Source organism: Cannabis sativa, chromosome X, assembly GCF_029168945.1.
Source record: "Cannabis sativa cultivar Pink pepper isolate KNU-18-1 chromosome X, ASM2916894v1, whole genome shotgun sequence".
NCBI lineage: Eukaryota > Viridiplantae > Streptophyta > Magnoliopsida > Rosales > Cannabaceae > Cannabis > Cannabis sativa.
Window position 1 is genome coordinate 22,552,524 of NC_083610.1, and position 13,644 is coordinate 22,566,167.

General features: G+C 26.0%; 2 protein-coding genes across 2 annotated transcripts; one reads left to right on the forward strand and one right to left on the reverse strand.

Annotated features, from left to right (window-relative positions):
• The first annotated feature begins 996 nt into the window (after positions 1-996).
• Positions 997-3,318, forward strand: LOC115702654 (bifunctional nuclease 2). The gene is made up of 9 exons (XM_030630074.2): positions 997-1,368; positions 1,453-1,677; positions 1,846-1,898; positions 1,993-2,049; positions 2,196-2,261; positions 2,351-2,422; positions 2,521-2,630; positions 2,716-2,807; positions 2,904-3,318. Exons 1-9 carry the CDS (start codon positions 1,056-1,058, stop codon positions 2,951-2,953), a joined length of 1,038 nt encoding a protein of 345 aa, XP_030485934.2. The 5' UTR covers positions 997-1,055; the 3' UTR covers positions 2,954-3,318.
• A 45-nt stretch (positions 3,319-3,363) lies between these two features.
• LOC115702746 (ammonium transporter 2 member 3) lies at positions 3,364-6,339 on the reverse strand. Its single transcript, XM_030630177.2, has 3 exons — positions 5,691-6,339; positions 4,109-4,394; positions 3,364-4,024 (listed from the first exon to the last, which is right to left on the reverse strand). Exons 1-3 carry the CDS (start codon positions 6,330-6,332, stop codon positions 3,507-3,509), a joined length of 1,446 nt encoding a protein of 481 aa, XP_030486037.2. The 5' UTR covers positions 6,333-6,339; the 3' UTR covers positions 3,364-3,506.
• Between the last annotated feature and the right edge of the window lie 7,305 nt (positions 6,340-13,644).

The following is a 13,644-nucleotide window of genomic DNA, read 5'->3' on the forward strand; positions in this document are numbered from 1 at the left end:
TTTGCTTTGAAGTTTCCGACTTTAGCCATTTTATTTCAAACTTGTGTTTACTTATACTAAACTTCTTCAAATATCCAATTAATATTATTCTTTAAAGAAATTATTTTATCTTTTTATAAAAAATCAGATTCGCATTTGAATTTTTTTAAAAATAAAAATAAATGGGCAACATTAATTAATTATTTTAAAAGTTATCATTTTTTTAAAAGGATCAAAAATTTAAATTTAAAAACACAACACATTAATATATTTTGTAAACAATACATTAACCAATTAAATATCTAGAACTTTGGGAATAAAATCTTCTCATTTTTTTTAATAATATTAATCATGTGAGTACTAATTATTGTTAAATAAATAAATAAAAGAAAAAATTTGGGAATTCGATGCCCCAAGACTATAAACTATTCATAGAAAAAAAAGATTAAAATAATTTGAAAGTAAAGTATCTACAATAGACACGTAAGTGATCTTATCCAAGTGTATAAACTATACTTTATTAAATAAAAATAATAAATTTTGTCACTTTTTTAATTATATTAAAAAAACTAATTTTACAAAATTATACTTCTCAAACCAAGAAAAAAATCACTTAAAATTAAAATTTTAATAATATCTATCAAATTATATTTTCGAGTTTAACATATACTTCATTGCGTTCACTGAACTTCATTCATGTAAAATTTCTGTCAATAAAATTAAACAAAAATTTTTTCGTTAAAAATTCTAATTAACTAAAAGAAAAAAATAAAATAAATAAAGTTAATATTTCTATAAGATTAATATGAAAATCTAAATTTAACTTTGTTAATAAATATTTAAATTTAAATTATCATTTTTTTATTAGTATATTAAATAATTAATAACCTATATGAATTAAGAATTATATTTATTAATAAGCGAAATTAAATTTATGCAGTAAATTATTATTTTAAAATACTGACGTCATAATTAATCATACTACTTTGTTTGGTTTGCTTCCTTAGCTCAATACACATTCATATAATCTCTCTCTTCACACTTCTTAACTGTAAAAAAAAAACCCAAATCTCAGAATGGTCGCCGGCGCCGGAGCTCAGTTAAGTTTCCGAACAGCTACCGGAATGGGGATCTTCTTCTCCGATCAAACTAGTAATGTCACTCCTTCGATGATGATCACTTCATCATCATCATCTTCTTCTTCTAGTTGTTCGTTTCAGTTGGCTTTTCGTACCAAACGGTGTCGTTTTCGTTACAACAGAAACCCTATTCTCATTCTCTGTAAATCTTCTTCTTCTTCCTCTGGCTCTAGATCTACTAATAATGGCGGTGGTGGTGGTGGTGATCCTGATCGGGATGATTATGTTGAAGCTTCCTTACTCCTTTCAGGTTCGTTATATTCTTAACTTTCATTATCAATTTCTTGTTTTTTGGTTTGGTTTCTGAAATTGAATTGAATTATTGTTAGTGCAGAAACCTTGTCGCACCACCGTATGCGGAGGCGTGGTTTTAAGGAAGATACATGGCGACCTTCGCAACAATCGAGTCTTCCTAAAAAGTTTCCTTTTTCTGTTCAGAGGAAGGAATTCCGACCTGATTTTAATCTCATTAGCCAAAGCTTTCTTAATCGGTTTCAAAATCCAACTTTATTTCTAAAGATTTCTTGTGATGGTGACTTTTTGCTCCCAATTGTTGTAGGTATATACACATCCATACATACATAAATGTCACAATATCATTTTTTTTGGAAGTATATATATATATATATATATATATATATATATTTATATATACACACTTTTAAAAAGATGCCATGAAATATACTTATTGTGTTCATAGTTCATAATTTCTCTAATGTATTTTCAGGTGAGTTTGCTATTGAGAAACTGGTAGATTCTACCTGGGTAGATGGAAAAGAGGTAAGTTTGTTTAACTCTCTGCTATTGGATCTTTTGTTTTGTTTAGCTTTCACCTCTGAAAAAAAAATGAGCTTATTCAATTTTTGGCTTGCAGAATTCTCCAAACCAGTTTCAATTTATGAGAAATCTTGTGGAGAAGCTTGGTTATGAAGTATGAATTCTATCCTTAACACTTGAGAAATTGTTCGAAGAATCAATTAGAATCCAGAATTTTTTTTCTTACTGGTTTTTAACTCTTATGAACTTTTTATTGTTTGTTTTTATTTTCCTTTATACTTCTTCCTATTCAATTTTCAGGTAAATATGGTAAAAATTACAGAAAGAGTGGTCAATACTTACTTTGCCAGATTATATTTTAGTAAGGTAATTAAAATTGGAATCTGATTCTTATTTCATCATCTGGAAGAATAGTAACTAGTAAGTAACATTATGAAGTTTCTTATTCTCTGCAGCCAGGGGAAAAGGACATTCTTAGTGTGGATGCTCGTCCCTCTGATGCCATAAATGTGGCACATAGATGCAAGGTAATATTACTGAAAATCTTACCTAAAGGGGAAAAAGGGAGGAAATTTGTTCGTTTCGTTTCGATTTGTTATTTATGATTTGTGATTATTTCCTGCAGGCACCCATATATGTAAATAAACATATTGTGGTAACAGATGCTATTAGAATTAGCTATGGAATGGGCAGAGTGCGTGATACAAAATCTATTTATGATGTATCTCTTGACAGGTATTGAGTCTTAATTGTTTGAATCTCTCAAGTTTACCGTCGTTATTCGAGTAGTCACTCTAATCGCTATCTGTGTGTTCTTCAGTGCTGTAGAGGGTCCTGATTTTTTATCTCAGGAACTTGTTTTGGTGAAGAATATTGACTTAGCTGTCAAAGAGGAAAGATACAAAGATGCAGGTAAAATTTTAGTTAGTTCGTTTAGCCTTTCGATTGCATATTGCTTGTGATTCGATTATACAAAAATGATAACCAATTTAATTGCTGTTGATGCAGCTATGTGGAAAGACAAATTATTGCAATTTCGAAAGTCAATTCACAGCTAGACATATTCGCCTATTGCTTGTCCATTGTTCAGATGTGTATGCCTTCTAAACCCTTTGGTGTATCGTTTGACTGGAAACCACTCTAAGTGGATGGAACTCCTGCATAAAGAGATTTCAACTATGTACAGCTACTTAAGTTATATATTTATATATTAGTTATTATATAGGGCAATATGTACATGTGAAAGCATATAGTTCAGTTCAGGTCAATTTTATTGTCCTCTTACCATAAAATTTATATCTATAGTGATGTGTGACAAGAAAGAACTACCTTGTTTTCATTTATACTATTCTATTCTGAATCTAATACAGAGCTTTCTTTGTAAATATTACTTTTTATTCTATAACAATGGTTGTTCTTTTAATATGTTGAATCTTGATATGTGAGCATTTTCTCAAGTTGGCTTATCTTCTGTTAATATTACAAAAAAGTACACTTTTTAAGCTGTTGTGAACAAAACTTTTGTATAGTTTTCAAAGGGATCACACATGAAACATTTACAGAAATGAAAAAAGGAACACTTAAAGAAGTGATTTTAGCTAGCTAGCAATTTCAATTGCGGCGGAGGCGGATGATGGAAGGGATTCGAGGGCGCATTTGCCAACGGCGATGTGAGCTCGGTGCTCTTTCACCATCACCCCAAAGAGCATATACTTCTTCGCCGTGCACAGCATCATCACCGATCTCCAAATCCTCTTCACTCATCCTCAGATTAACTACTCGACTAATCAAGAGGCAAATTAATGAGGTAATTACTACATTCCAAACTGTTATGAAAACTGCTCCTTCCAACTGGTACCCCAACTGTTTAAACCATCCTCCTGGTTTTCCATTTGAGACAGCAAATCTCACACTCGAACCGTACATCATTTCCAGAAGATCGGTTTGAGCAAAGACACCGGAAAGCAGACCTCCCAATAGGCCAGCAACCGCGTGTGTATGGAAGACCCCTAAAGTGTCATCCACACTTTGGAAAATCACTGATTTTTTATGCAAAACCATCATTGTATACCATGGTATTGAACCAGACAATATTCCCATTATTCCAGCTGCCCATGGATCCACAATCCCTGTGTTCAGTCCACCATAGATGATCATTAGATTCCGAAAGAGTTGTTATTACATGGAAGTTTTGTTAGTTATAAGAAACATACCTGCACCAGGGGTGATACAGACCAGGCCAGTGATCATGCCCTGAACAGCCCCAATCACAGAGCTTTTCTTGTAGACTATCATGTCCATGGAAACCCAGACCAGGAGGCTGGTTGCAGTACATATATGGGTGTTGAGAATGGCTATTGATGCTATCATGTTAGCTGCAAATGGTGAACCACCATTGAAGCCTGCCCACCCTAGCCATAGAAACCCTGCACCTCCCAACATGTGAATTATGTTGTTTGGGGGAAAGTGTCTCCTATCATCTGACAATCTAGGACCCACCTATAAATGCGATCTTCATTAATAATTATAATCTAAAAATAAATGGTTATCGATTTTTTACTGTAGTTATAAACTAAAATATGTGTGACATGATATTGAACATTACGTTAATAACAATACCATACAATTTAGGTAGAGTAAGGTATCATTTGTAAATCTACTATACTAGGAATATCAAATTATCAATGAATCTGTTTGTTGTAATTGCTTAATTTACTCTTTTGTTGGTTCAAAATCTTTTTTTACTAATTGGAATTAAATAATTAGTAGATTTGTTACCAAAATCTATCTAGTTCTGAATATTCTTGAAACTGTCCTTTTAAAATTCAGTTATAAGACTTATCAAGAGACTCTTTATTCTTTTTCTTTTCACCTAATCGATACTTTTATATTGTGTCACTTTAACTAGTATCCATTAACATTTCTTTAATCTAAAACACCAAACAAATTATCCTCTCTATAACACTAGATTACACTACTATCTATGAAATGTGACAAACCTTGTTTCATCACAAGTTGATAAACTAATAGATAAGATAAATATGAGAGTACAAAAATTGAACATAGTAAAATAATAAATTGAAAGATTTGGTTCAAATTGGATGTTTAAAAATTTTCTGAGAAGTTAATTATATGTTCCTTTCTTTATTGGAACAATACAATCTATAACACTTATTACTAAATAAATTTGTTGAAAAGATAAAATATAATCAATGTATATTTTTTTTATCAAAGACTAAATCGATCATCAGAAGAATAATTATGTCAAAATTTAAGATACATTATGGTAAAATATAACTTTCATGAGAAATAAATAAATCAATTTTCATAAATTATTTTGTGTAAAAATACGACTTTTGCTCAAAAAAAAATTATTTTATGGGAAAAATTTAGTAAAAAGTTAAAAGATATGAAAAACAAAAACAACATAAGGTACCTACTTAGCCCTTCTCGTAATTTTTTACCCTTATTTGATTTTCCCATATTTTTCAATCTTTCCTTCAATTTTCCCACTAAAGAACCTTTTTTTTTTCACTAAAGAACCTTTTTGAAAGAAAGAAAAAACCATATTTTTACACAATAAAATATAAAAACACATAAAATTTATAAATTTGAATCTCTAAGTAAGTGAACTCTAATCACAGATCTAATTCGCTAGGCCTATGTGAGAATTAAGGGATTTTCTTCTATTCTTTTCTTTCTATTGATATAAAGTCATAGGTTCAAAAAGTAAAGTGTGCAATTAAAAGAATATAACAAATGAATAAATAGAATTAATTAAGTATGGTAGCTAACCCAATAAGCAGCAGTGAAACCAGCAACACCAGAAGATAAATGAATAACATAACCACCAGCATAATCAATAATAACATCATGAAGAAACCCATCTTCACACCAAACACTAAAAGCTCCAACACTATAACTCAAACTAACCCAAAGTGGCACAAACATCATCCAAGCATAAAAATTCATCCTCCCAAGCAAAGACCCTGCAACCAAAATAACTGTAATCGCCGCGAAAACAAACTCATAATACACAAAATCCGCCATTGGGACAAATCCAAACTTGGAAAATTGTCCCAACAAAAACTTCTCACTCAATGCCAACCCTGGCTTTCCAACAAAAGGTGTCCATTTCGAACCAAATGACATATGATGACCCCACAAAACCCAACATATTAACACTGTCGCGAAACCATAGAGCGCCATGAAAGCCGAGTTCACCGCCCATTTTCGCTTCACCATGCTTCCGTAGAGTATCACTAGCCCCGGAACACTCTGCATCCCCACCATAGTGGTTGCTGTGAGCTGCCATGAATTGTCTCCTTTGTTTAACCATTCTGGTGATGACTCTGTTGCCCATAATCCCTTTGGTAATAATACTAATGTTATGTTATTATTATCATTAATAATAATGTCACTGTAATTATTACTCATTACAACAATAATATAAGTTAAACACAAATAAAATTTGGTTCAAATTTTGTGACATTTTGGATGAGATTATATTATATAGTGACATAAATATTTGGAGTTTATTATTAGCTGGTGTATTCTCCAAGATTATATATATTTTATTATATGCCGGCTATATATAGTGAAAATATAGATTCATTTTACAGAGAATCCATGAATTTTGATTGGTGCTTTTTTTTTCATAGTATATGTCACATATTAATAATAGATTCTTAATTTCATCACAATCACAAGAACAGAAGAATCCATCTTTTGATTTAGTTGATTTTGTTATTTAAATTATTGTTTCTTAGTTAGTATCGATTTCTTAATTTGACTTATTATGTAGAGCAAGATTATGAGTATTATAAATAGAATAATGATTATGATTGAGACACACTTAAATTACACGGCTACTTAATTTTGAATTATACAATTAAATTATGTGTAATAAGTATGTACAATTTGAGTGTATATATTTTAGTTAAAAAGTGAGTGTGACATTTACATAAAAATTGAACCATATTTCTAATCATTACAAAAGAGTTCAGAAGGGAGAGAATTAAACTGGCCTCACCCGAAAAACAAATACAATTGAAGGAGAGACAACTCCAAGACGGGTTTTGATTAAGCGAGATGTCTCTCCTCCACTTAATCCAACTCTCTTAGTGCAGTACGTACAATTTGAGTACATAAATATATGGTCTTGGGCAACTACACTTAGAGAGTTAGACTAAGTAAAATAGAAAGCAACATCAAAATTGATTTTAATGTATTCTTTTGGAGGAGGAGACCACTCTTTGTTGGTATTTGGGCAGAGTCCACTCTCAAGGATTTTTTTGGCCTTAAAATATAATGAAACATAAGAAAAAGAAAATATTTTTGGACTGTTACTTAAAAAAAAAATAGATATTATTTTTTAAAATGAGTAAAAATAATTTTTTTTGAGGTCTTAGATTAAGTAAGTTCTGATTCTGAACATTAGAACATATATAGGTGTAAGTAATCCACTTATAGGTAGGCAGAACCGATTGTGTAAATAATATGTGGATTTGGCTTGCAATCTTGCTTTGCTACACTCTGTAGCTTTGTTGTTGTGGATTAGTGTGTATGTATTGATAGCATATTAGCTCATGCATATTGCATAGATATGTATAGTTCATTAATCATGTACGTAATATATTGTATATATAGACAAATAAGTACTTAATTAATATTGTCAATTTAAATGTCCTAACACACATATATGTATATATATAAATATTTTTAGTAACCTTAATATATTATTAACAACATTACCTATATATATATATGGAAGAGGTTTCAATAGTTACATTTTTATTGTAACCATCATGGTTACATTTTTTTAAGCCATTGGAATACTATTAAATGGTTGTGATTAATTTGGAAATTAAATAAAAATAAATAATAAATAACTTGTAACCTGAAAGTAACCTAATCATTTATTTCCTTATAAAACTTTAATTAAGATTAATTATATTTTAAAATTAAATTAATTATAATTATTAATTAATTTTTTGCAATTTATTACTATATAAGGATCTTTTAGCAATTTATTTTTTTATACTTAAATTATTTAAAATTTTATAGCAAAACTTTTTATAATTTAAAATTATACACATGTACTTTCATAATTTAAATTTTATTATACTTATAATCTTAATTTTAAATTATTACACTTAATTATTTAATTTTTTTATTTAAATATTTAAAAAGTAAAAAATGAAATAAGTTGAAGGATTTTTTAGAAAAAAAATGGTTGCACTTGTTATCGATTGATTAGCTTGAGGTCTCATACTTAGTTCATATAATTGTAACAAAATAATTAAATATCATTTAAAAATAATTAATTATTTGAAAATTTATTATAAGAAGAGAATTTTAATTTGTGTCAAAAGAAGTTTAATTTTTGTACAAAAAAAAATAAATTTTATTATAAATATTATAATTAAATGGCTTAATTATTAAAATAATTCAAGTAAGGATTTAAATATAAATATTAATTGCTAAAAGAGGTCTTGATAAATATTTAAATAATTATTTTAAGAAAATAGTTAATTATAATTAAATAATTCTAAAAAAGGAATGTCTGTTTAATTAATTATTTTAAGAAAATAGTTAATTATAATTAATTAAATCTAAAAAAGAAAAGTCTACCTATTAGTAACCTGCTATTACAGGTTAGAGAAAAATGTAACCATATGGGTACAATAAAAATGTAACCATTGAATAGTCACCCATATATATTATATATATCTATCTATCTAGCTATAGAGCCAACAAGCAAGTTCTCGTCACTTCTTATTTTGATTGATTATAATAATAATTATACAAATTTGTAAGCAGTATAAATTTAATATTTATATTTAACGGCATAAATACATAATATTTATTAAACTATAATTTTTCTTCAATTATATCAGTGTACAGACATTGTTTTGAATTTATTTTTTTAAAAAATAGAAGTATATAATTCTATTTAAATACAATAATCTAAAAACAAGGTCTTATATGTATTATGTTTAAGTTAATAATAACGTTTATACTAATGAAATTAGAGAAAAATTATAGTTATACAAATATATTGAGTACTTGCTGCTAAAAATAAATATTAAATATTTATATACTTCTAAAAATAAATATTAAATTTATACCAATTATAAACTTAAAATTTCAAATGTTTATAATGTTATTTGCCCAAATATATGTATTATGTAAATAGTTATTTTTGTTGTTGGTGGTGGGGTAGTATATAGATGGGTCTCTTATTAATTATTAGCTGGATTATATATATAATATATATGTTGCAGCTGTATTCTGTTTGGAATATTTGAACTTATACACCTACATATATAATAGTTATTATGTACAAAAGAATCTCAACTAGCTTTGTATATACGTATGCATTTTAATATATTGCCTAATTCATGCAAATGCAAGTTTGTTGAGTTCATCACCAACATATCTCTCTCTTTATTAATTTTCTTTTATATATATATAAACAAGTTAAGATTATTATATTATCCCAACATCTCTAATAAAGTGCTAAAAAAAGTGTTGTATATTAATATTGTAGCACAATACAAAAAAAATACTATTCTAACAGTGTTTTAAAAAGTGTATCAAATTTTGCACTAAAATTGTAATAAATTTGATCCACAATAAATATCATATTTTTATTTACTATAATATCACTAATTATTATAATTTGTTAAATTTTACAAAATTTTACAATTTATTTATCATATTACCATTAATTAAGAAATAAAAATTATACAATAATTAAAAAAAACATAAACAATAATTTTTTTGTATATATATTCTCAATAAAATATTAAATAATTATCAAAAACAATAATTTCTTTTACTTATTCTACATTTTGTCTATTGGAGCACAATTAATGTAAGTAGTAGGTCAAAATATAACACAAATTTATTTTTGAGAATTTTACATAATAGACTAAAATTTTAAAAAAAAATATATATAAAAATACGTCATACGGAAAAAATTTAATTTTACACTTTGAACTTTTTTATTTATAAAAATATTTTTCAGTATAAGTAATAAACTATTTTTTTTGTTATTTTATAATTTATTTATAGTTGTCGTGAGGTTAATTTTTCGTTATTTTTTAGTTGTTTTTTTTTTACTTTTCGCTGAAAAAAGTGTATATATTTATAATTTTAAAACTTTACAAGTATATTTTTGTAAATAAAAATTTTAAGCCATAAAATTATAAATAAAATATAAAAAAAAAATTGATTTTTTGGATCAAATTTAACACAAATTCTAAATTTTAATTTTTCTAAATCTACCACATATTTTTAGAATTAAGTATATTCAAGTATGAATTATATGGGCACACATTCATAAATAAAGACCATTTTTTTGCAGACATTATATTAAATGTCTCATGTGCTATGATAATAACATTAATTACTTATATATTTTTACACTTATATATATTGTTTTTTTTTTGTAAATAGTCCTTATATATAGAGAGAGAAGGAAAGGTTGATGAGGCTACTATCTTATATTTTGTTATTATTTATTAAGGGCGTGTTTGGAAAGTCACTTGGGAATTGGAATTGGATGTAATTGGAGGTAATTACACAGTTTGACGTATTTGTGTGGCCACGTAATTACATAGTAACTGTGTAATTATTGGGAGGCCTCAATTACTCTCTCCAATTCTCATACCCCCATGAGAATTGAGTGTAATTACACTGTGTAATTACATACCAAAAATAAATTCAAATTATTTTAATTAATTGATATGATATTTTAATTATTTTTAATGTATTGACTTTCCCTTTTTCTATCAATCATCAAACATGTATACATTCCCATATACAACCTTTCATCAACCTATTTTCTATATATTCCATATCTCTCAAATAAAGAAGAAAATCCTATCAATGAATATAATATTGTTATAGTGTAGGCATGATAATTTGTTTCTTATATATGTTTAATTTTAGAGATATAATAGCTCAAAATATATGGAACGCAAGAGCAATTAGATAGTCTTAAAAAAAATTATTTTAAATATTTGCTACTAAATTGTTATAGTTTTGACTTTATTTTATGAAGAGATTATTATTTATTTATATATTATTAATTGATGAAATTTATTTTTAAATATTATAATCTTAATTTATTGTGTAATTACTAAATATCATACCAAACATGATATTAGGAATTCATATGTAATTACCACTTGACATCCAAACACACCTTGTATTTTAAAATACAATGTAATTACTATGTTACACTGCATAGTAATTACATAGTTGTTTCCAAACAGATCCTAATTAAGAAATCCAACTATAGATTTTTTTTTTTTTGAAAACCGAATCCAACTATAGATTTATAATTAATGTTAATATTTTCCCCGAACTATAAAATTATTATTTTTTTGAACAAACTATAAAATTATTTTAAATTAGCTGAAAATAAATGAGAAAAAGACCAATAATTATTATTGAAGAGAAATTGAAAGTAGAGAGGTAAAATAAGCATATATATTATATCTTTATATATTAAAAGTGCCTATTTAACGGCATTTCTTGGTTTAACAGAATATACTTAAAAAATAAAAGAATATTCTGTTAAATTTAACGATTACGTTTGATCTCCCGTTAATAAATAAACCCAATAATTAAACCCAAAAAATTAAAAAATCTTTTAAATATTAATAATCTCTTTTTAAATTAAAAAAATCATCTTACCCACATCTCTCTCTAACAAACTTATTATCTTGGAAGAATATTAATAATTTTTTTTATTTATCTTTTAAAAAAGAAAAATATGGATAAAATGTTTATATTTACCTTATATGAGTATTTACCTTATATGTTTGTGCTTATTTTTAGTTTTATTTTTAATTTTACCACCAAGAGGAGAAGGTTGAAAAATATTAGAATATGAAAATATTATTGGTGCTTATTAGTAATTTGCAAAGAATGTGAAAGTCTATAAATATATAATTGTGTAACTATTATTAGATATGAAATGAGATAATAGAACTTTTTTCAATTAAAAGATTAATGTATATTTTACTATTAATAACATACATTGTTATACTATTTTAATTATACTATTTTATAAAACAAATCATTCAAATAATTATACTATTTTAATTATTAATTAAAATAAAAAACTAAAATATTAAATAAAACTAACACTACGTGCCTTGGCACGTAACAATCACCTAGTATATATAAATATATGTATATTATTTTCATTGATTTTTAGTAGCATAATAAGTACCCAATATTTATAAAACTGTAATTTTTTTCCAATTTTATTAGTATAAATTCTGTTATTGTCTTAAACAGTGCATATATAACTCATATTCTAAATTATTGGGTCAAGATAGAATTATATAGTATCAGCTTCTAAATATTCTTTTAATAAATTCAAAAAAAGTCTGTAATAACAATAAAAATAGGGAAAAATTACAATTTTACAAATATTTAACACTTATCCCGCTACAAAAAATCATTGAATTTATAATACTTACCCTATAATTAATAGTTACTGCTATATTTGTGCCAACAAAGTAGCATGACCACACACTTTCTAGCAATATACAACCTTGATCTTTGCTCTTTCACCATAGACAAACACCTAATTAAGCTTCCATTATTATTATTATCACTACTTGAAATATTATTACTAATATTATATGATGATGATAATGATGATGATGATGATGATTTTTTCATCTTCTTTTCCATTATGATAATTTCTTCTCTTGATGGTGATCTTGATCTTGATGATGATGATGATGATATGCATTGACCCATATTACTATAGATACTCAAAAAAAAAAAAATGTATATATTAACTTACATAACTGAGTATATGCTCATATATATATGATCAATTAATCTTGATAATATTGATCATAATATATATAAATATTTATAGGTTGATCTTTGAGTAGTTGATCCCAACCTTCTTCATTAATGCTCATCTAAATACATAAATAGTTAATAATCTCTATTAGCTTAGCTTCTCCACCCTTTTATTTCTCTCTATACATACATATATATAATTAGCTAATTTATTAAGTTGTTCTTAATTAATTTTTATTTATTTTTTATTTGTTACAATATTAATTAATAAGAAGTACACTAGTTTTCTTCAATGAAAAAAGCTGGTATTAGGGGCCACCATATATATAAATTGATAGATGATCATGACCGTTGATTGGGTTTCAATTGGTTCTATATGCAAATCCAACGGCTCATCAATTCTGAATACTTGTATTAATAATAATTTTGAGTTTTTTGGTAGGGTCTTAATTATTTTTAATATTATAACTTTTTAGGTAATGTATATACCTCGGATATGGCTGGATTTTAATAATTCTGATACAATTATTATTAATTAATTATGAGTTGGTATATATTTGGCTTCTAATAAGCTATTTATATTATAAGAAATTTTTGTATAGACTTTTGAAGGATTATTTTGGTAGATTGTTTATCTATTTTGATATTCATAAATATGATAACGTATGTTATAAATATTTAAGATTATTTGTAAATTTTTAGATTACAATATTAAAGTTTAAACAGTTACTTATCATGTGTATAAAAAAATTAGTCGTGCGTGTAATAAAATATTTAAATCTTAATTTTGATATTATAAATTAGTTAAAAATTTATAAAAATTTACATGTAATTTTAAATAACTACAATATATACAATTAAAAAAAATTAGACTAAATTTTTAATGAAACTCCTTTATTCAAAAAAAAAA